Source organism: Pipistrellus hanaki (genome assembly GCF_964339955.1).
Source record: "Pipistrellus hanaki genome assembly, chromosome: 2".
In the NCBI taxonomy this organism is placed as follows: domain Eukaryota; kingdom Metazoa; phylum Chordata; class Mammalia; order Chiroptera; family Vespertilionidae; genus Pipistrellus; species Pipistrellus hanaki.
In genome coordinates, this window is record NC_140504.1 from 1,396,154 (window position 1) to 1,419,231 (window position 23,078).

The window sequence follows — 23,078 nt, forward strand, 5'->3', positions numbered from 1 at the left end:
GCGGTTCTGCTCGGCATGGCGGGTGCTTTCGGAGTAGCTTCTCCTTTTCTAAAGCGGAAGGCTTTCTCTGGCCTCCTCCAGCCCGGCCTGGACCGCTGGGAGCTGAGAGCCCAGCTCTGGATGCTGGCTGTACTGGAGGGTCCACGTCAGTTACCCCGAGAAAAGGGGGCAGGAGAAGCCAGAACGCCGTGAGAGGATTCTCGTACTGCAGTGGGGAGGCTCATGGTTAACGTTTGCCTTTAAGTGTGCATGTGCTTGTCATTGTGAAGAATCAGTTATTTGGAAGAAATCCTTTGGATCATGTGTGTGTGACCATATAAATCACAGCACAGGTGGCATCTGTCTCCCATCCCCGAGCTCATTACACGTTTCATGTGATAAAATGAGTGTTTTCAGTTACTCGAGAGATTTTGAGGTTTTGATCACTTAAACATTTCTATTTGAGAAGGCATTGAAAGTTTGTGAGTTGAAATAGGTGAAAGTTATACAGTTTGATTATTAATTTGGCTGATAATCTTGAAGTTCCCGAAGTTTTATATTTAAAATAAAATTTTGATCTGAACTGACCTTTTCCCTCTGTGTTTCTTAAAATTATTGTTTGGTATTTGGTTCGGGGTGATCTGCTCTCTCCATTATTTACTTTTCAGCTTTTAGTACCTTGAGATAATGTTTTATTCTTAATGACCCTCTTGAAATGCACCCTTGTGGAGGAAATAAAGGCCCTCACTCACTGCATTGGAGCCTGAAGGACGGCTCTCGCCTGTGCTGTGGGCGTCGGAGCCTGTGTGGTTACCTCGCTTAGGCCCGTGGTCGGCAAACTCCTCCGTCCACAGAGCCAAATACCAACAGCACAACGATGGACATTTCTTTGGAGAGCCGAATTTTTTAAACTTAAACTTCTTCTAGCGCCACTTCTTCAACATAGACTCGCCCAGGCCGTGGTGTTTTGTGGAAGAGCCACACTCAAGGGCCAAAGAGCCGCGTGTGGCTCATGAGCCGCGGTTTGCCGGCCACGGGCTCAGTCAGACCCTCTGGGTGACTGGCTCTCAGGGTCCCGCAGTTGCTCCGCTCAGCTGGTGTCCAGGTGGGAGTAAGCTGAATTACAGGTGAAAATAAGCGGAATTATTTGCACTCAGCTCTTACCGGGGTCTCCTTGGTTTCTGTGCCCCATTTTGCAACATTGTAGCCGCACTGTGCCACATTGTAGCTGCGTTTGGTTTGCCCTCTCCCTGATGAATCCTCCTCTCCACCGGTCAGTAAGGGTCCTTGAGCAGAAGGAGGGTAGACGGCCTGTGAGCCGGGTGGGTAGAGATCCTGGTGTTTCTCTCGCTGGAAAGGGAGCGGCAGTAATGGGCCCGGCAGGCTGAAATGCCAGGCGGTGTTGCCCAGTGATGTGCTGACAGCTGGCCTGGTCTGCCCCCTCTCAGCTCCGGCCCCTGCCTCCTCCCTCCCCAACGACAGAACTCGGAGGAATGCGTTTGCCTTCAGAGGACGGCCTGCGTGCTCACGGCTGTGGCCAGCAGAACCGGCAGCATCTCTTTGGACTGGTCCCAAGCTCTCCTTTAATGGGGGGGGGGGTCCCCAGGCTCTCCTTTAATGGGGGGGGGTCCCCAGGCTCTCCTTTAATGGGGGGGTCCCCCGGGCAGTTTAAAACCTCCCTGTGAGCAGGCTGTCCACCCCGGCAGTCATCCTCCACCTCCCACAGCCGCACACGGAGAAGCCGCGGGGCCCGGCTGCAGACACAGCGGGCATTGATCGGCTCGGCTATATGTTTGGTTTGTCAGTTCCTTTGTGCGTTTATTGCTCGGCTCTCAGACCTTTTCTCTGGTTTCCAAAGGGCTCTGTGGACCTCCCGCCCTGTGCGTGACCCCCGCAGCGGAGTGGTGTGAAGCAGGCGCGGGCTCCTCTAGTCCTCCCTCTTCCTCCCAGACTCTTCTTAAAGGAGAAGAGCTTTCCTCCCACTTTGCTGCCAGGTTTCCGAATTGTGAATTTCTAGAGATGGAAAGGCCTTCGAGAGGAAAAGACATTGGGCAGTCGTGGGTTTTGTTTGTGATTCCTTTAGTTTTTAGCCTCGATCAGGGCTAAATATGCTAGACTCGTACCTAAATCCTAACTCCAGACTCTCACAGCTCTGAAGCACCCGATAGTATCATGATATGACCAGAGTGTGCTTTTAAAAAACTTTGAATATGTCTTTATTTATTTTAGAGAGAGAGGAAGGGAGAAGGATAGAGAATAGAAACTTCGATGAGAGACATCAACCAGCTGCCTCCTGCACGACCCTCACCTGGGGATCGTGCCCCTGACCGGGATCACACTGGGACCTCTTGGTTCAAGGGTCTGTGCTCAGCCACCAGTGGGACTAGCATGTGCGCTCTCTCTCTCTCTCTCTCTCTCTCTCTCTCTCTCTCTCTCTATATATATATATATATATATTTTTTTTTACAGAGAGGGAGAGGGACAGAGAGCTAGAAACATCGAAGAGAGAGAATCATCGATCAGCTGCCTATTGCACACCCCCTACTGGGGATGTGCCTACAACCAAGGTACATGCCCTTGACCGGGATCGAACCTGGGACCCTTCAGTCTGAAGGCTGATGCTCTATCCACTGAGCCAAACCGGTTAGGGCTAGCATGTGCTCTATTTTAATGTGTCTGAGGATATTTTTATTCTCTTTTGGGTATTTAAAATATGTATGTTTTCATTTTCATATTTCTGTTCTGTTCTTTCCCCTCAGTTTTATTGATGCCAGAGCTCTAGACATTTAAAGTTCTAGTCTGTACTTCCTCCCCTGTGGGTCCTTTAGTAAACTGAATCTATTGGACAACTTTAAAATAGAAATGTTAGAAACATTTCTTTGTAAGGAGTGAATTTAAAGTTAATTACCTCAGTGCCATGAAAAGCTATTTCAGGCACACAAATTAGCCTGAGTGTGGGGCAGGGACAGCGTGACCGGCATCGGTGAAATACCTTCTCCTCGGAGAGTGCGTCCCAGGACGGCCCAGTGCTCCGAGGGCCCCGGTGGCCGTGGGGGCTGGCCCCGCGGGGCCCCTCCTCCTGCAGCTCGGCTGGTCTGATTTACGGAGGACTGAGGGCTTGTGAGAATGGATGGTTAGCAATTCCGTGAAAAGCAGTGAGTGTGTGTTCAGAGTCTCTTGGGCTTTAGGTCGTTAATCTAAACGCCTGCTTTGGCGATGGAAACCCGCTGATTATGTGACTGGACAGCTGTGAAGATTCCTTTGTCACGTGAATGATGTGTATTTGAATCCCCTCATTTCATCTCGCAGAGCTGTTTTATGCACACACATTTTTAGAGGTCTTCTCTAAATATGTCCACATTTGGGATTTTAGTGTAAATGCTGAAATTAAGGATCAACATTCCTTTAGGTTTCTATAATTAGCTTTCCTGTCTGAGGCTGAAATGAAGGAAGATTAAAGACTTCTCAAACATATTCTAGCTTTTGGCTTAAAGATCCTAACTAACATTTATCCAAAGTTTTAAAAAGTACTGCTTTTTACCTGTCTCTTGAGTGCTCAATATTTAGTCTGTCTGTTTTCTTTTTCTTTTTTTTTTTTTTTAAGGCTTTATTTTTGTTTGTTTGTTTGAAGCATTACAAATAGTAGTATATATGTCTCCTTTTTCCTCCCTTGACCTCCCGCCAGCCTCCCCTAGTCTGTCTGTTTTTCTATTTTTTATATGTAATTATAGGAGTGTTTGCCTCACTCTAAAAATTAATGGTTATTAAAGGTTTTTAAAAATTTAATACTTTTATTGATTTCTGAGAGGAAGGGCGAGGGAGAAATAGAAACATCAATGATGAGAGGGAATCATTGATTGGCTGCCTCCCGCACGCCCCCTGCAGGGGATCGAGCCTACAATCTGAGCACGTGCCCTTGGTTGGAATCAAACCCAGGACTCTTCAGACTGCAGGCCGACACTCTGTCCACTGAGCCTAGCTGGCTTAGGGCTATAAAAGGTTTTACGAATGGGTTATAACGCAAAGTGTGCAAAAGAAGGAAACAATTGTGTATTTATAGGGAAAAGGTTAAATGGGAATATAAATCACAAGCTGGTGGGTGGGTGCCTTGTCTGCCTGTGAGAACTCCAAAATAGCTGCACCCCCCCCCATTGTATCAGCCCTCCCTGCTGACCCTCCCCCGCCTGCTTCTCCCCAGGCGGTGGGCCTGGTCCCCAGGGCGCCCTCCCTGCTCTGCTCTGGGCGGGCTCTGATGTTGGACTGTGCTCACGGCAGTTGGCCCACCCTGTCCTGTTGCGGTCCTAGCATGTGGGTGGAGTTCCTGCCTTCCCTCACTTTTGTTTTATTTTGTATTTTCGTCTGTTTTTTTAAAGAGAGAGTGGAGGGGAAGGGATAGTGAGAGAGAAACATCGATGCAAGAGAGTCACATCGATTAGTTGCCTCTGGCATGTTCCCGACCGGGGCTGGGATTGAGCCTGCAACTGAGGTCCGTGCCCTTGACTGGAAACCGGCGTTCTAACCACTGAGAACCCCTGGCCACGTGTGTGTGTGTGTGTGTGTGTGTGTGTGTGTGTGTGTATGAGAGAGAGAGAGAGACTTCCAACTTCCATTCAATAAATGCTTATTTACACTTAAGGAAGCTTTACTTTTTTGCATAAGAAGTAAAAGCTCTTTGGATTTATATGGCAAAATGCTTAAACCTATCGCCCCGTTCGGTTTCCTCTGTGGTCCGCTGTGGTGCACACACGTGGTTTCCCTTTTTCTCCTTCCTGCTTTCCAGGCTCTGATGGCCTGGAACAGTGTCCCCCATCCCCACCCCCACCCCAGCTCCACCCGGTGGGGGTGCCAGGCTGGCTGCGGCCTGTGCCATGCGCTTCTCAGTCCCCAGAGGCGGGCTCCTCGCCTGCCAGTGAGTGATGTGCCCGCTGCTGCCTCAGCGTGGCCCGCTCTGTGGACGGGACGGGTGCCATTCTCTCACAGGCTGCTCACAGAACTGAATTGGCTCATACAACCCAAACGTGTCAGCAAGTGTGCAGTGAAGTTTGGTTTATCATGTGTTGCTTCCATGTTTACATTGCTTGCTACTAATGCTCCTTCTGTGTACTCACACATACACGGACTCTTTGATGTGTGCTTCTGTCCCCTGTTTAATTGTAAGCCCCCCCAGCTTTATCAAGCAGAGTGGACGGCTGACAGCTGCATGTATCGAGAGTGTACAGCACTGGCTTCACATGCGTGTGGGCGGCGTGGGGGCGGCCCAGGTTGTAAGAGGCGCTGAAGGGGCAGCACTCCTCCGTGGGGAAGGTGCCACGCGAGGCGTGTTGCTCTCCGGTGGAAACACAGCCACTCCCTCCTCTGCCATTAAAGACCACATTGTGCCATGGGTGCGCCCGTTACTGCGCAGGAGGCGGAAAGACGGTGCTGCGGAGTGAGACCAGGACTTGGGAGCCAGATCTCAGGAGAATCTCGGTGCCTCGCTGAGCTGGCAGTCACTGCGCCTGGGTGACTGCGGGTGACTGCAGTGAGTGTGCCCGGTGGAGCCCCTCCTGGGGTGCGGTGACTGCAGTGAGCATGCCCAGTGGAGCCCCGCCTGGGGTGACTGCAGTGAGTGTGCCCGGTGAGCGCCCGTTCCCGGGGCGCTGGGCGGAGCTGGCATCACTCCCACAGGAGGAGAGAGGGATGTTAACTATGCGGACGCTCAGGCTTTCCTGTTATCTCAGCTTCTGAGAATTCCATGTTGGAGGAACTTTCTGTTCGAAGAACTTTCCTACTGATCCTCGCTTTCTGAGCGTTTTTATTGTTATTGGCTGTCGTGTTTCCTAAAGCTTTTCCCCTTATTTGTCGAACCACACGGGTTTTCTGGAAATATGGTAAATGACGTTAACCGGTTTCCAAACGCCCATCTTGCACCCCTGGGTTAATCTCAAATCTCCTGGTCCTTTCTCTGAGGTCGCTGAGGTCCCGTGCTCACTGTTCTGGGAGGACTGCGTCTGTGCGTTTGTATCCTCGGGATCTTCCTCTCCCTGTGCTCCGGGGGGATGCCTGCCGCCTAGCAGCTCCTGCGCTGGTCCCTCTCCCCGCCCCGACGCGGCTTTCTGGCTGGCGGGGGAACAGCTCCAGGGCCGCCTGGGCACTGCCCGGGGGAGTCTCCGTGAGAGGTGCCGGGGATCCCCATCGCTGCACACGTGCCGCCCGCTCAGCTCTGAGCATGTGTCCGCGCCTCCTGTGAATGTCAGGAGCGCAGGCCGATACGTGAGCGGGACCCAGATCAGCAGCCAACAAAGGGACCACGTGGTGCCGGAGACAGAGAGAGCTGGAGAACAGAGGGGGAGGAACCGGGGAGGTGGGGCACCGTGCCCATCCGAGGGGAAAGGTGGGGCCTTCCAGCCGTGGGAACTGATGGAGGACGAGGAAGCCGTGGGGAGGGAAGCCGTCGCCAGGACAGGAGCCCTGGGGACTGGGGGAGAGGGGACTGAGGAGGAGTCCCTGTGCGGGTCCAGGATGGATGGCCAGTGGCGTGGACTTGCCGGTTGAGGAGGAGGACTGGTCCAGGAGGCAGTGCGTGCACAGTGCTGGGCGGGCGCCTGGGCGTGTGCTCCTGTCTGCACACATGAGTGTGTGAGCGTTGTTCACAGGCCTAATGCAGACTGATCCCATGGGGGCGTGCAGGCGTGGAGCTGGTGCCCCTCTCCCTCCAGCCCGGCCCCTGTGTTCGCACTGCCTGGCCCTGCACCTCGGTCCTCATTCCCCGTCTGGGACATGGTGGTCGTCACAGCACCCAGCTCTCAGAGCCGTGGCGGCAGCGGAAAGCGTGAGCTGGTCACTCACCCGGCACAGTGGGCAGGGCATTCTAAGTGCCCATTAAAAGGAGTCGCTGTGAGGACCACCAAACAGATGGACGTGTGTGCAGATGCTGAAGAAAAATACACTGAAGAGTAACCGACGGCCGTCCTGGGCTCATGGCAGGGCTCACCAACATTTCCCAGTGCCCTTTGACCTTACGAATCTGCAGAGAATGAATGAGTGAGTGAGTGAACGAATGAATGAGCCCCTTAGTTGAAGCTTACGTTGCTGAACCCTCCTCCCGTATCAGTCTTCTGATGGTTAAAGAACAGCACGTTCGTGTGTGTGTAAGCATCTGAGTGAAGCTTTATAAACCTAACTGTTTCATCTCAATTACAGGCGTCGGCTCGCGAGGTAGAAGGAGCAGAACCATGGCTCAGTTTCCAGCGCCTTTCGGTGGTAAGTTTTCAGAGATCTTCCTTTCTAAGTGTGTTTGGAACCTGTATTAGTCACTTGGTATTGTGGTACATTTCAGCCGTACACGTAAGTAGAGGGAATGATATAATTAACCACCGTACCTGTGCTCTGCTCAGAGTTTCAGTTACAGCAGCCATGGCCCATATTGCTTCATCGGATTCTCTGGAAGTGACTCTCAGCATCAGTCCTTTCACTCACCAGTGTTTTAGTGCCCGTTTCTAAGGCTGATGCTCTTAGCGACGTCGTTACGATCCCTCTGCGTCCCCGCACGGGGCACAGGATTCCTGGGGCGGTGCTGGTCCCTGAGCCACGGCTGCTGTCAGGGTCGTTCAGATCCGATCCGAACAGGCATCGTGCCCGGCAGCTAGTTAGTCCTGCGTCTCCCGCCGCGTCTCCGGCCGCTCAGCCCCTCCGTCCCGGCTCCCTTTGCGGTTTGTTAGTTGAGGTGACCGGGTCACTGGTTCCGTGCTTTCTCTGAAGCCTGGGGTTGAAGTGGGACTTTTATTTGTTCCACTTTACCTGCTGAAAAAATCCTGTCCATCTGCAGAAATGAGTTTTGGGGTGAACTTCCCAGCACGTTGGGAACCTGTGAGATGCCGTTTCCGCTCGCTGGCTGAGTTCTTTCTGGAGAGCGTTCCGTGCGGGCCGCCTGCTGCCCTTGGCCCTCACGTCCCCGTGGGATTCCGTCCGGAAGGAAGTTGGCAAAGTTTTCAAACCTTCAGTGTTACTTCATCTTGTGTTTTGATTTCGTCCACCTTCTTAACTCCTTTCTCTTTGTGGCTGTGTTCTGGGCTTGCGTTGTTTATAGGGCAGTGAACAGCCTTCCGGAACTTACTGGACTGTCAGGCCTGGGAGGGAGGGACCAGGTTGGAACCGCTCTGGCTTCACCCCCGATGCCTACCCAGCGCCTGGCACCTATCTCTGTTCAGTCTCTGTCTCCAGTGAGTCGCTGCCACCGGCCTCTGCCCGCGAGGCGCGGCTGGCGGTGTCAGACGTGGCTGTGTGCTGGGCATGGTCACCTGTTGCCCAAAACATGCACATTCCGCCTGTTCCCCTGCCGGGGCGTGTCTGACGTGAGAGCCTCTGCCCGCGGCATCTGCCATGGTTCGGTGATTGTGAGGAGACAGGCCTGAGGGAGGACGGTCCCAGAAGCGAGGGGACTGCTGCTCCTTCTCAGCTGAACCTGGAGGAGGACCTACATCCTGTTCTCTCTGGTTTTCCGTTAAACACCACAGCCTCAGAGCGGTGTCATTTACAAGCCACAGAATTCACTGGTCTCCACCGCGCAGCCGCAGTGCTTTTGTGAATTTATAGTCATTCACCATCACGAGAGTCCGACACCTGAGTTTTCCTCGCCTCCGGAGGTTCCTGCCCTCCCTCGGACCCCGACTGAGCTCAGCTTCTTCTGCCCCTTCGCTGTGGCTTCTCAGACGGTTGTTTAAGTGCGTGTGAGTGAGGGCTGAGCGACCCGCCGCCTCTTCCTGCGGCCGGCTTGCCTCGGGCCCCGGGACGGCTTTTACACAGAACTCGGGCCCGTTTCCTCTCCGGTGGGAAGCCCTGTTCACGCTTGATTTTCTGACTGTGTGTGCATCACGTCCAGGACAAGCAGGTGCTCATTTATCAGAGCATGGACAACGCAGTGACATGCTCCTCACGTGACAGGGACCGGTCATTCGCTAATCCGCTGTCTGCCCTTCGCTCGCAGGCAGCCTGGACATCTGGGCCATCACGGTGGAGGAGAGAGCGAAGCACGACCAGCAGTTCCTCAGCCTGAAGCCGATCTCCGGGTTTATCACAGGTAATGGCCTCTGCGGCCTGTTAGCAAGCTCAGGTGGGCTCCGAAGGCCTGAGGGGAGAGGCACCATGCGCCTTCTCCTTACCCTGCTCGGGGACAAGGCTTTTCCCAGAGGCCTTCAGGCCCGGGTGCAGCTGGAAGGACTCCTCCGTGTCCTGTGTCCCTGGAGCTCCCTCTGACCTTGGCCTCTCCCGTTGTCTTTCCTGTTTGTTACTCTTCAGGCATTGCTTTCGGGAAGACGAGACCTAGATTCCCTGGGCTCTTGTTTGTGTGTGTTCTGTCTCTTAGTTCTCTTTACCTTATTAAATCTTAGCCACTGAGGTGATCGTTAAAAACCGTGGTGACTGCCCCAGCCTGTTTGGCTCAGTGGATAGTGTCAGCCTGCAGACTGAGGGGTCCCAGGTTCGATTCTGGTCAGGGGCACAGGCCTGGGTTGTGGGCACATTCCCAGTGTGGGGCGTGCAGGAGGCAGCCGGTCCATGATTCTCTCCCATGGATGTTTCTAACTCTCCCTCTCCCTTCCTCTCTGAAATCAATAAAAATATTTAAAACAAACAAACAAACAAAAAACCGTGTTACTTACTCCCCATAAGTGCGAAGTTGAGCGCCCCTCTCTGGAGGTCCCCGCAGACATCCTTGTCACGTGTGTGGCTGTCCCCATCCTGGTCAACTCAGCTGACTTCATGTGGACAGTGTCCGCCGCCAACAGCCGCCCACTGCGACGTTGGTTTAAGGCGCTGAGCTCCAGAGCCAGTGCCGACTGCTGACGGCTGTGCTGTCCTGTGGACCTGCTGTCCGCGCTGTCACACACTCGGTGCTGTCCTGTGGACCTGCTGTCCGCGCTGTCACACACTCGGTGCTGTCCTGTGGACCTGCTGTCCGCGCTGTCACACACTCGGTGCTGTCCTGTGGACCTGCTGCCCGGCGCTGTCACACACTCGGTGCTGTCCTGTGGACCTGCTGTCCGCGCTGTCACACACTCGGTGCTGTCCTGTGGACCTGCTGTCCGTGCTGTCACACACTCGGTGCTGTCCTGTGGACCTGCTGTCCGCGCTGTCACACACTCGGTGCTGTCCTGTGGACCTGCTGCCCGGCGCTGTCACACACTCGGTGCTGTCCTGTGGACCTGCTGTCCGGCGCTGTCACACACTCGGTGCCTGGTGACAGGGCGCCCAGCCTCCGCCTGAGCTCTGCGATTTCACTAAGAAACTGCCGTCGTTTCGCTGCTGTTCTGTTCTGACACTTTCCCCTACTTCACAGGTGACCAAGCGAGGAATTTTTTCTTCCAGTCCGGGTTGCCGCAGCCTGTCCTGGCACAGATATGGTAAGTGGGAACGCCGCATTCCCAAGTAAAACATTCCAGGGATAGGACTTCTTACGCCGCGGGAGGAGACCGCCATCCAGGCCGTGAAGGTTTGTCGTGTGGACTTCGGAAAGGGGTGACTTGCCAGATGGTGCTGCCAAAAGGGTGGAATTTCCAGTTGAGAAATCTGCTTTTCGGTATTTTCTCACTAGTTTGTTTTAACTGCACCCTTCCTCCTCTGGATGTCCCACGTTTCTTGCTTTATTATGGAGGGTTCTGTATCTTCCGTTGAATAAGAGGCAACACGCACGCACACACGCACGCACACACGCACGCACATGCACACCCGAGGGTCAGTAGGGAATAGTGTGCAGAATAGCAAAGCTTTCCTGGGGAATGGGCCACGTTTGGGTGTGAATGTTATGAATATATCCATGTTGGGACCAAACGGCGCCGCATTCCTGTGCGCTTGGCTTTTGCTTTATTTTCTCTCTCGGGCTGTTAGCAGATTGGCTGCCAGACCCTCCCTCCCCCTGTGAGCCTCCTGGCTCTGACCTCTGAGCTGCTGTGAGCTTGGGAAATCAGATAGCCAGGAATTTCTGTAAAAATGTCTGGAATTACTTTTAAAATTAAGTAAAAGGCAGAGAGAGAGAGAGAGAGAAAGAGAGAGCGAGAGCGAACACTGATCTGTCGGTGCGTGTCTGAGTTTGAATGGAGGAGACGTGTGTGTGTGTGTGTGTGTGTGTGTGAGAGAGAGAGAGAGAGAGAGAGAGAGAGAGAGAAGAGAGAGGTGAGGGTCAGGGTGGGGGCGGCGGGAGGGGAGAAAGGGCACCAGCTTGGCCGTGAGGCCTGAGTTTGGTGGAGGAGACCTGTGCCTCCCTTTGCTCTGCGCTGACGGATGATTGTGTTTCACACCATCAGTCAGGATCACGCACTAGAACCTTCCTTTCCCCGGCACCACTCCCTCCATTGATCCCGCTTTATGCTCATTCCCTGCGTGAGAGGCTCCTCAGGAAGCGGCCGTGATGCCGCTGAGCTGTGGGACCCTCACTTCGCGTGGACCGTTCAGCCTGGGAAGGTATTTATCAGGCGTGGACTCTGGGTCGGCGAGCATCGCAGGTGCTGGGGTGTAGCCACGGACAAAGCAGACAAATCCATGCTTTCATGGAAGTCACAGCCTGTAGCTAATCGCAGTATAAAAATGGTCAGTAAATTTCATTGTTTTAAAAAAATATATATTTTATTGAATTTTTTACAGAGAGGAAGAGAGAGGGATAGAGAGCCAGAAACATCGATGAGAGAGAATCATTGATCAGCTGCCTCCTGCACACCTCCTACCGGGGATGTGCCCACAACCAAGGTACATGCCCTTGACCAGAATCGAACCTGGGACCTTTCAGGCCACAGGCTGACGCTCTATCCACTGAGTCAAACCGGTCAGAGCAAATTTCATTTTTATTTTTTTTATTTTTTATTAAGTTGTTTTCTAAACTTTTAGTGTATCAAAGGCATTTTTCCAACTTATTTTATGGTGAAAATTTTTATTAACAATACAAATGATGAATTGCTAGTAAAAAATGTTTTTGTTTTTAATTTTTTGGTGACAGTTTGTTAAATAAACTTGTGATGTCATTTTTTTTTATTTGAGCTGATATTAGGCTCTGGCCGGCTTTGCTCAGTGGATAGTGTCAGCCTGCAGACTGCAGGGTCCCGGACAAGGGCATGTGCCTAGGTTGCGGGCTCCATCCCCGGCCCTGGTTGTGCTGGGTGGGATGTGTCTCTCTCACATCAGTGGTTCTCTCTCACTCCTCGCCCTCCCCTCTCTAACGGTCAGTGGAAGTTCCCCTCGGGTGGGGATTGACAGGAGCATTGCCGTCAGGGAGACACTCTGAGTCTTTCCCAGGGAAGTGTCCGGGCTCGCAGCTCCCGCGCCTGGTGCTGGGCCGGTGCTGGGCCGAGGGCGGCGCGGACGAGCGGCTCCCCGGCCGGCCCTGTCCTCGCTCTGCAGCCCTGAGCGGCACGCACTTCTTCAAACTTAGGGTTTTAAATTGATCAGGAGGAGCAGCTGACCTCAGGAGTGGGGTGGCCTTTTCCCTCTCGCTGACCGGTGTTCTGGTGTGGTTTGGCTAGAGGAGCCCGGGCAGGCCCGTGCCTCCTGGCACACGAGGATGGGCTAGCCGCTGTTTCCGCCGCTCCCCCTGCCAGGCGCTGCGCAGCGGCAGCTGGATTGGGGATGAGGAGCCAGTGCTGTCTGTTTCTCTGGCCTCCTTGCTTTTTTGGCCCTCCAGTCCCGTGAGAGACGTGGACTCCGGAGCATGTCAGAGACTGTCATGACTTTGCTCCAGGCAGAACCTGTATTCCCGTGGCCTCGTTGGTGGTGTTGGCGCGGTGGCCTGCCAGTGCTTTAGGCTGCCCGTCTGGGCCACCCCGGTTTCCAAGTAGGAACACGAGGAGACGAATTCTCGGAGCTAGGCGTCAGGTCGGTGCGGCAGGGCGGATGCTGACACGCCTTCCTGGCCCTGTCTCCCTCAGGAGGGGAAGGCAAACAGCCCGGTCCTGGCACCGCCCCGCGCACAGCTGCTCGCTGCCCCGGGCCTGCGGGGGAGGGGAGGGCAGGGCAGGAGAGCAAGGGCGAATGAGGCTTTGGAGTCAGAGGCTGCAGGGCCGCAGCCTGGGGGTGAGAGGTTCTGAGGAGGGAAATGGGTGGGGGAGCATCACCGAGAAACGGGCCCTGAGGGGGAGGAGGGGCCAGAGCCAGAGAGAGAAATCAGAACTGCCTGTGACGCCGCCCGCAAAGGGCAAACAGCGTGGAACACTGCTGCCTCCGGCTCCTCGGAGCGGCTTCAGCCCAGCACGGTCGGCGCCAGAGCCGGGCACCGAGGCCGGGCACACTGGGCTGGAGCACGCCCCCCTCCCGCGCTCCTGCCGCGCGTTCCTGGCATGAGCATCTGTCCCGCGTGGGCGCCATGCACCCTCCCCTTCCCTCTGCTCACCTGTCCCTCAGCGCGCACGGGGTCTATGCCCAGCCTTTGTCCCCAGTCCGGCCCTCTGGCTGCACTGCGGCCCCTCTGCCCCTTCCCCTGGCCGCTGCCTGGACGTCCCGCCTGGAGTCCCTCGCCCTCTGCACCTTAGGTTCCAGCCTCAGAGGCACCCCAGCAGCCTTACAACGGCACCCCCCTTCACGCTCCTGCGGGGGAGGGGAGGACAGACCCGGCCTCACTGCCAAGGCCGAGGACCCAATGCCGCACCTGCTCTGGCGTCGCCTCTCACTTCACCTGCTTCTCGTTCGGTGCCTCCAGTTTCCCTGGCCTTTCCCTTCCTGCACGGCCAGGCTTCCCGCCAGCACTGCAGCCTCTGACTCCCACCGCAGGTCCTGCCCTCCGAGGTCAGGCTGGGCTCCCCTCCCAGAGGCCCGCGTCCTGACCACGGTCCCGGGGCTCTGCTGACCCTGTGCCGGCCACGTCCTCTCCCCCCGCCTGGGTTCACCCCCCGTCCGGCCACTCCTCTCCCCCCGCCTGGCCTCATCTCCTCGTCCGGCCACGTCCTCTCATCCCCCCGTCCGGCCACGTCCCCTCCCCCGCCTGGCCTCATGCCCTGTGGCACCCTGTCCTGCGGAAGAAGCGGGCTCGGGCTCTTGTCTCCTGGCTGTCCTAAAAGGCGGCCTCCGTGAGGGCGGAACCTGGTCTGTCTGTTGCACTGTTGGATCCCCAGTTCCTAGATAGTGCCTAGTCGTGGGAAGAGGTGACCCTTTAAAAAATATCTGTTGGGCCCTAGCAAGGTTGCTCAGTGGATAGAGTGTTGGCTGAAGGGTCTCGGGTTCGATTCCAGTCAAGGGCGTGTACTTCGATTGTTGGCTTGATCCCCAGCCCTGATGGAGGCAACTGATCTGTCTGTCTCTCTCATTGATATTTGTTCTCTTTCCAAAAATTAGTGTATTTAGCTTGGATGCCAATAGGGTTGTTTGTAGACTTGATAAAGATCTCAGAGTTCATAAGGAAAAAGATCTGTAAGAAGCCTCACAAAGTTTTGGTTTTTTTAAAATATATTTTATTAATTTTTCACAGAGAGGAAGAGAGAGGGATAGAGAGTTAGAAATATCGATGAGAGAGAATCATCGATCAGCTGCCTCTTGCACACCCTCCACCGGGGATGTGCCCGCAGCCAAGGTACATGCCCTTGACCGGAATCCAACCCGGGACCTTTCAGTCCGTAGGCCGATGCTCTATCCACTGAGCCAAACCGGTTTCGGCAGCCTCACAAAGTTTTTAAAAACAACAAAAAGCCTGGCTAGAACGTACCTAGAGCAGGTGAGATCAGAGCATGGCCACGCGATGCAGCTGCCCAGCAGAATAGAGTCCAGAAAGAGGTCTCACTTCAGTGAGCACTGATTAACATTTTCACCCCCGGAAAGAAGCTCCGTTTGACTTCCCAAGTCCGTGTCCTGACATTCAGATGGAAAGCCGCCTCACGTGCCACGTGAGCAGACGGCACGGTGAGGGCGTGTGTGATGTCGGAGGCCGGTGCCCCCGCAGACTCCTGTCGCTCGAGACACGCTCTGCTCTGTTCGGTGTTGCTTTGGCTCTTCAGCTCTCCCAGGAGCGGGGGCTGGTGATGTGTGTCTGTGTGGGTGGGGTTGGGGGAAGGTCACGGTCACGGTCACGGTGGTGGTCTTGAAGCCGCGTGTCGTCTGCAGGGCCCTTGCCGACATGAATAACGACGGGAGGATGGACCAGGTGGAGTTCTCCATCGCCATGAAGCTCATCAAGCTGAAGCTGCAGGGCTACCAGCTGCCGGCCGCACTGCCCCCCGTCATGAAGCAGCAGCCGGGGGCCATCTCGGGCGCCCCGGCCTTCGGTGAGTGAGCAGCGGCTCCTGCAGCTCCCGAGTGTCTGCCTGCCCCTGGCAGCCCCCAGCCTGGGGGCCCAGCGGTAACCGCCGGGAAGGGTGGTCCAGGGAGGAAAGGGGTCCCGTCCCCAGCTCCCAGCCTGCAGCTATTTAGGGCCCCCAGCCCCCTCAGCCACCTCAGTGAGGTGCAGACAGACATCCCTGCAGAGGCTCCAGGGTCTGAGGAGGTCTTGGGTCGGGAACAAGGAGTGACGGAAGACCAGACATTGCACAAAGGCTGCTGCTATCGGCCAGCAGTGTACAAGGGGCTCGGGACCAGGCACTGGGCGCAGCCGGGGGGGCCTTTCCTCAGTGACGAGCGAGGAGAGGAGCAGAAGGAGCACTCATTGCACTTCGATTGTTTCCCGGTTGTTTGGCTGGAGTCCTCTGGAAGGAGAGCCTTCCCTCGGATGGCTGGCTGCTCTGAGGCTCAGTGTGGAGGCCCGGCAGAAGCAGCGGGGGTTTATTCCTTACTTACTAGTTTGCAGACAGACTGCGGGCCCGTGGTGACCAGCAGGGCTCCTGCACCGGGTTGGTTCTGACGGTCTGTGCTGCCCGGGCTTGGCGGTTCTGCTGCTGATCCGTCACTCTGGCCAGCAGGTCCCTCACAGAATTTGGTGCTCTTCCACACGAGGGCCCCGGATGCATGTTCTAGCCCTGTGGTCGGCAAACTCATTAATCAACAGAGCCAAATATCAATAGCACAACGATTGACATTCCTTTTGAGAGCCACATTTTTTAAACTTAAACTCCTTCTAACGCTACTTCTTCAACATAGAGTCGCCCAGGCCGTGATGTTTTGTGGAAGAGCCACACTCAAGGAGCCAAAGAGCCGCCTGTGGCTCGTGAGCCACGGTGTGCCGACCACGGGGCTAGAGGGAAGCTCTCCTCCCAGCAGACCTGGGTCATGTCACTGAGGCTGAGACGTGCCTCCGTGTGACCGCTGCCTTCTTCCCCGCAGGTGTGGGCGTGGCCAGCATGCCGCCGCTGCCGGCGGTGGCGCCGGTGCCAATGGGGACCATCCCCGTGGTCGGGATGTCCCCCCCCCTCGTGTCCTCCGTCCCTCCGGCAGCAGTGCCTCCCCTGGCCAACGGGGCGCCCCCTGTCATGCAGCCGCTGCCCGCCTTCGCTCATCCCGGTAGGTGCCTGGGGACCGCGGGCCGAGGTTTCGCCACAGGTTCTCGAGAAATCTGTCTTCTTTCTGATTGGAGTTAGACGGTATTCTGTTCCAGGGGAAAGTCTGTTCATTTAATTCCTCGCTTTTTTTTAACGTATCACATGGGAGGTGTGAGGCTGACCTGAAGAGAAGGATTAAAAAGTTCCCGGTTTAATTTGGAAATGTTGTCCAAAGTCTTTTCCCTTCATTTATAAACGGGACAGCCTCAGCCTGGCAGTCTGACTAGCTCACACCGACACGGAGCGGCACTCGTTAAAGCTGTGGGACGTTCGAGCACATTCGGTGCTGGTGCCACGTGGGCTGTAGCGTTTGGATGTGAACCCTGCGCTCAGCCCGGTTCATCACCACTGTCAGGAGTGTCTTTAATTCACAGCCAAAGAATATAAGTGAGCCTCTTTCAAAACTCAAAAATTGTTGTTTTTATTATTTCAGAGAGGAAAGGAGAGGAAGCGAGAGAGAGAAACATCCATGATGAGAGAGAATCATTGACCAGCTGCCTCCTGCACGCCCCCCACTGGGGATCGAGCCCCCAACCCGGGCCTGTGCCCTGACCAGGAATCAGGCTGTGTCCTCCTGGTTCGTAGGTCCACGCTCACCACTGAGCCACACCAGCTGGCTGAACCGTTTTTTGTTAAAGATTTTCTCGTCACATGTCGTTCACCCTTCACACGTGGCCATGGCTGCGGATGTGCTGGCTGAGAGGCAGCGCCTGCCGTGGTCCCAGCAAGGCAGGGCCTCCAGCACCTCCCGCTTTCTCTCGTGGCCGAAGGCAAGGGCTGCAGCACGTTAGGCGAGGAGGGGGGGCTGTGGCTTCTCTCTCTCCCACTCGGGACGCCCTCCGCTCCTCGGTGCAATGAGCACCGTGCTGTCCCGGTATTTAAGCTCTTCCCCCTCTGACTGCTGACAGATCTCAGGAAATGTGATGCTGACTGTTTGATAAAGCAGAACTTTGTGGGTGTAAGCGTTACGTCTTCGGGGACTTTCCGTAGGAACAAGCAAATCTAGAAACGTTTGGCCAGAGGGTGGGAGGAGGTGGGGGTCACTTTTGAGTCCAAGATGGGGAGGAAGGAGGAATGCTTTCGGCCTCAGCCTTGATGACTCTGCGTTTTAATTTTTGTGAGCGGGAAAGTTTCTTACCTTTGTGGAATTAAAATTATTCAACGTTTATTTATCTTTACAGCAGCCACATTGCCAAAGAGTTCTTCTTTTAGTAGGTCTGGCCCGGGGTCCCAGCTAAGCACTAAGTTACAGAAGGCGCAGTCACTGGACGTGGCCAGGTGAGTGGCTTGTCTGAAGGGGCGGCTGGGTGAGGTGAACTGAGTAACTCAGAACGGTGAGATGCCGAGCTGCGTTCCTTACCACCTTTTCTTGTGTGGAATGGCAAAATGTCTCAATTCTGGTTTCGCCATTTGTTTGTGCAGAGATGACAGAATCAAGGACACCACGTTTCCTTTAAAGCTTGTTTGTTAAGAAGGATGCGAAGGAGTAAAGGTTTCAATCGAATCAAATGCAACTCGAGGTGTAAGGGGAGAAAGCAAGTTAACTGTTTTGTGTTTGTCTTGAAAAGTTTACACATATTTATATGAAGATGAGAGCAATAATTGGCCTTATTGTAAACCCCAGCTCAGATAACCTATGTCGTCCTTGAGAATCGACAGTAGAACCGTATTTAAGGTCGATTTTCATGAAATGAACGTTCCGATGAATGGACAGATGCTGTCCACCAAGTGTGTGCCTCCATTTTGGCAAAGCTTGCATGATTTTATTGCTTATATTTCGGCCGGTCTTGGTTTCATGTCGTCTCTCACACTTTTATTTTCTCTGCCCTGACCTCTCCCCTGCGTGGCCGCCCCCGCGGGAAAACCAGGCTCGGCTTGTGCGCCGTCTCAGCGCCTGGCAGGACAGGGATGTGCGAAGGCGGTCCCGTCTCTCTGTGTCTGTCCTCTCTAGAAACCTCCCCTACGCGAATCAAGGCGCTTCCACTCTAGAGTGTGTTGGGTATAATTCAGAAGGGCCTCTCCTTCTGAAAGGCGATTAAAGGAAATCTGTGAGTGAGGCACTGCCAGCTGCTCTATGCCGTTACCTCGCGTGATGTCGCTTCTCCCCGGGAAGTGACTCACGCCCCGAGCTAAGGGAGGAAGCGGCTCAGACCGGAGGGCCTGCTCAGACTGGCATCGCCCTCCGTGCCCGCGCTCGGGCTGGGCCTCTCCTGATGGGAAGGCCTGCTCTCGCCTGTGGAGGTGTGCTCCCAAACCTCAGTGACTGACAGAGAACAAACACTCCGGTTGCTGTGGTTACAGATGCCTGTGCTCCACCTAATGGAGGTTCTGCACTGAGACTCAGGAGCCTTTGTGAGCATCTGCTCAGCAGACACCTGGTTAGCCCCCCCTCTACCCACCCCTCTCGTCCTCCTGCATCCTCCTGGGCAGGAAGGACTGTCTCAGAACTGTGCCCGGGGACATGAACCCAGAGAAGCGGCTGCTCACCCAGGGGTCCCGGCTGTTCACCCAGGGTCACGGCTGCTCACCCAGGGGTCACAGCTGCTCACCCAGGGGTCACAGCTGCTCACCAGGGTCACGGCTGCCCACCCAGGGTCACGGCTGCTCACCCAGGGTCACGGCTGCTCACTCAGGGTCACGGCTGCTCACCCAGGGTCCCGGCTGCCCACCCAGGGTCCCGGCTGCCCACCCAGGGGTCCCGGCTGCCCACCCAGGGGTCCCGGCTGCTCACCCAGGGTCACGGCTGCTCACCCAGGGGTCACGGCTGCTCACCCAGGGGTCACAGCTGCTCACCAGGGTCCCGGCTGCCCACCCAGGGTCACGGCTGCTCACTCAGGGGTCACGGCTGACCAGCACACGGCTGACCAGCACACGGCTGACCAGCACACGGCTGAGGTCCACATGAGGATCCTCTCGCCCTGAACCCCACCTTCCTCCTCCAGCACCGCGGGGCTCTGCTTCCTGCTCTCCGCAGGATGGCCAGTCTGTCAGCGGTGATTTATGACGTCAGAATGAACAAACGGCCAGCTCTCAGCACACAGGGAGCCGGGGGAGACGCGGTGTTTTAGGTAGCCATCTGGTCAGTGATGTGAATTTCCAGCCCAGGCCTGTGCTGTGGCGGCTGACTGGTTACCTGTGGGTGAGCTCTCAGTCTGGTACATCCTCAGGAAGCTGGCAGCAGCTCTGTCTCGATAAGGGTAATCGGGGGCGGCCTGTGGGCAGCGCCCCAGCCCGGGTGCAGGGGCAGATAACGGCCTCCGGGCGGGCAGACGGGGCTGGAGCGCAGGCGGGCGCTGGCTGACCATGCGGGAGCCGCTGCCGAAGTGCGCCCCGCAGCCCGGGCGGCGGTGAGTGCTTCCGCGGTGCTTTGTGAAGGCGGACACGGTGGCCCTGCCAGGCTTCCCCGCGGGGCCGCCTCCTGTGCGTGCGGAGCCTCGCTCAGTGCAGGCCAGGCCGCCATGAAGACGGCCGGAGGCTCAGCTGATGGGACAGCTCTGCTTTCCTGTGAGAAACGGGCGTTTTCCTGGAAGTGAGAGGAAGTGGCCAGTGGGCACTAGGCTCTCGGCGGGATGGATGCGCTGCTGCTGGCACTGTGTGGAGTTGTTGGCTCCTCACAAGCCCGGGGCCGGGGGCCGGGGGGCCTGCGCTGCCCTCGGGCGGAGCCACGCCATCGTCCTCAGCGCTCCTTTCTGGGAAGGGCTTGTTCGTGGGATTGGAGCTTCCCAGAACAGGACGCCTTCCCGGATTAAGACATACATCCTGTGTGTTGGTGGTGGAGAGTCAGTACCTGTGAAGGGAGGGTTTGCCAGCTGTCAGCACTGCTTTGTATCCAGAGCTGCTCTAGCGGCTGGAAGGCCTGGACATTGTTGGGCCAGCTCAGTTCCCAGGGCCCACGCCTTTGTAGACCCTTGGAATTATTAAATTGTGTGTAAAAGTCATGTTGCACTTACCCTGGATTCTGGAAAAATCATAAGCTTATTTGTATCTCTTATGAAAGATGTTTATGACCTTAAAAAGTGGACATGCTCCTTCCAGAACATTCAGAAATGGCTGTTCAGAAGTGAGCAGAAGGTCAAAGGCAGCTTTCCAGACGGCTGACCTCACGCCTCCCTCTGCTTCCTCCGCAGCGCCCCGCCGCTGGCCGAGTGGGCGGTGCCCCAGTCCTCCCGGCTCAAGTACCGCCAGCTGTTCAACAGCCACGACAAGACCATGAGCGGCCACCTGACAGGTACCGAGAGCGCGGGCTCGAAGGGGGCCCTGGGGAAGGCACTTCGTTTGAGATGGCCAGAGACAGGCTCCGAGCTGTTCCCTCTGGCTCCTTCCAGCCGGTTTTCATGGGGCTCCCAGCCTGTGTCCGTACACACAGCGTAGTTACTGTGTGCTCGCCCATGGCCCGGTACATGGAAGGAGACCTGGACCCTCCTCCCGCCGCCCCCCTGGCGTGCACAGCAGGCCCTGGCAGAGAACCCGCTGGGAACCCCGCGCCAGTCCTGAGGCCGGCTCTGTAGGTGAACGTGGCCCGGCCCACGCGCAGGCTTACAGCAGTGAGAAGGGGAGGTGACTGGGGGCGGGGCCAGCTCTGCCACCAGAGGTGGAGCCACACTGCCTGTTGGCTGTGACCTCATGGAAAGAGGCGAGTGCAGTATCTGACCTCAGGGTGGAGGGTCCTGGAGGCTGTCAGGGCGGACGGAGGACAGCGCACTGTGAGTGAGGGGAGTGAGATGCTGAGAGGAGACTCAGTGCCCAGGGGGGAAGTCACTGCCCACTGGCAAATACGCAGGAGGGCTGAGGCCTGTTTTCTGGTGTTGGGGACACACCTCCGTGCCACCCTCTGCACACGGCCATTACATGTGTCCTCCGTGCCTCCCTCTGCACACGGCCATTACATGTGTCCTCCGTGCCTCCCTCTGCACACGGCCATTACGGACATCCTCCGTGCCTCCCTCTGCACACGGCCATTACATGTGTCCTCCGTGCCTCCCTCTGCACACGGCCATTACATGTGTCCTCCGTGCCTCCCTCTGCACACGGCCATTACATGTGTCCTCCTTACACACACCCTCTGTGCCTCCCTCTGCACATGGTCCTTACATGCACGTGAACAGCCTCCCAGGCCAGCCCTGGGGAGTGCTGGGCAGGGGAGCTGTCAGCTGCTTAGCATGGTTTGCTTGGTCCCTTCATTGAGCTGCATCCATGTGCACATGTGTAAGTGCATAGGCACATAGTCATGTGTGCTCTTGCATGTAAGGTAGATGTTGACAGTGATGATAAATGTGTGCTGGATGTGCTGGCTCCTGCTGTGGCTCCTTGTGCGATGGGCCATCGACTGGGCAATGTGGAAAGGTTCGGGTTCGGGTTAGGATTGGGGTTATGGTTATGGTTATGGTTCAGGTTAAGATTAGGGTTAGGATTGGGGTTATGGTTATCGTTATGGTTCAGGTTAAAATTAGGGTTAGGATTGGGGTTAGGATTGGGGTTAGGGTTAGGGTTGGGGTTAGGGTTAGGATTGAGGTTAGGATTGCGGTTAGGGTTAGGGTTAGGGTTAGGATTGGGGTTAGGGTTGGGGTTAGGGTTAGGATTGGGGTTAGGGTTGGGGTTAGAGTTAGGGTGGGGGTTAGGATTGGGGTTAGGATTGGGGTTAGGGTTAGGTTGGGGGTTAGGATTGGGGTTAGGGTTGGGGTTAGGGTTAGGGTTGGGGTTAGGGTTAGGGTGGGGGTTAGGATTGGGGTTAGGGTTAGGGTTAGGGTGGGGGTTAGGATTGGGGTTAGGGTTAGGGTTAGGGTGGGGGTTAGGATTGGGGTTAGGATTGGGGTTAGGGTTAGGTTGGGGGTTAGGATTGGGGTTAGGATTGGGGTTAGGGTTAGGTTGGGGGTTAGGATTGGGGTTAGGGTTGGGGTTAGGGTTAGGGTGGGGGTTAGGGTGGGGGTTAGGATTGGGGTTAGGATTGGGGTTAGGGTTAGGGTGGGGGTTAGGATTGGGGTTAGGGTTGGGGTTAGGGTTAGGGTGGGGGTTAGGATTGGGGTTAGGGTTAGGGTTAGGGTGGGGGTTAGGATTGGGGTTAGGGTTAGGGTTAGGGTGGGGGTTAGGATTGGGGTTAGGATTGGGGTTAGGGTTAGGTTGGGGGTTAGGATTGGGGTTAGGATTGGGGTTAGGGTTAGGTTGGGGGTTAGGATTGGGGTTAGGGTTGGGGTTAGGGTTAGGGTGGGGGTTAGGGTTGGGGTTAGGGTTAGGGTGGGGGTTAGGATTGGGGTTAGGGTGGGGGTTAGGTTGGGGGTTAGGATTGGGGTTAGGATTGGGGTTAGGGTTAGGTTGGGGGTTAGGATTGGGGTTAGGATTGGGGTTAGGGTTAGGGTGGGGGTTAGGATTGGGGTTAGGGTTAGGGTGGGGGTTAGGATTGGGGTTAGGGTTGGGGTTAGGGTTAGGGTGGGGGTTAGGGTTGGGGTTAGGGTTAGGATTGGGGTTAGGGTTAGGATTGGGGTTAGGGTTGGGGTTAGGGTTAGGGTGGGGGTTAGGGTTAGGGTTAGGGTTAGGGTGGGGGTTAGGATTGGGGTTAGGGTGGGGGTTAGGGTTAGGGTGGGGGTTAGGATTGGGGTTAGGGTGGGGGTTAGGGTTAGGGTGGGGGTTAGGATTGGGGTTAGGGTGGGGGTTAGGGTTAGGGTGGGGGTTAGGATTGGGGTTAGG

General features: G+C 55.9%; 1 protein-coding gene across 2 annotated transcripts in view; it reads left to right on the forward strand.

Annotated features, from left to right (window-relative positions):
• Positions 1 to 23,078, forward strand: part of ITSN1 (intersectin 1) — a 122,815-nt gene that overhangs the window by 30,716 nt on the left and 69,021 nt on the right. For both annotated transcript variants that reach the window (XM_084873583.1, XM_084873584.1), the window contains exons 2-8: positions 7,162 to 7,221; positions 8,945 to 9,037; positions 10,295 to 10,358; positions 15,031 to 15,191; positions 16,183 to 16,359; positions 17,579 to 17,675; positions 20,525 to 20,625. In XM_084873583.1, the coding sequence (XP_084729709.1) occupies positions 7,194 to 7,221; positions 8,945 to 9,037; positions 10,295 to 10,358; positions 15,031 to 15,191; positions 16,183 to 16,359; positions 17,579 to 17,675; positions 20,525 to 20,625 (721 nt within the window). In that variant the 5' untranslated portion in view covers positions 7,162 to 7,193. The remainder of the gene's footprint in view (positions 1 to 7,161; positions 7,222 to 8,944; positions 9,038 to 10,294; positions 10,359 to 15,030; positions 15,192 to 16,182; positions 16,360 to 17,578; positions 17,676 to 20,524; positions 20,626 to 23,078) is intronic.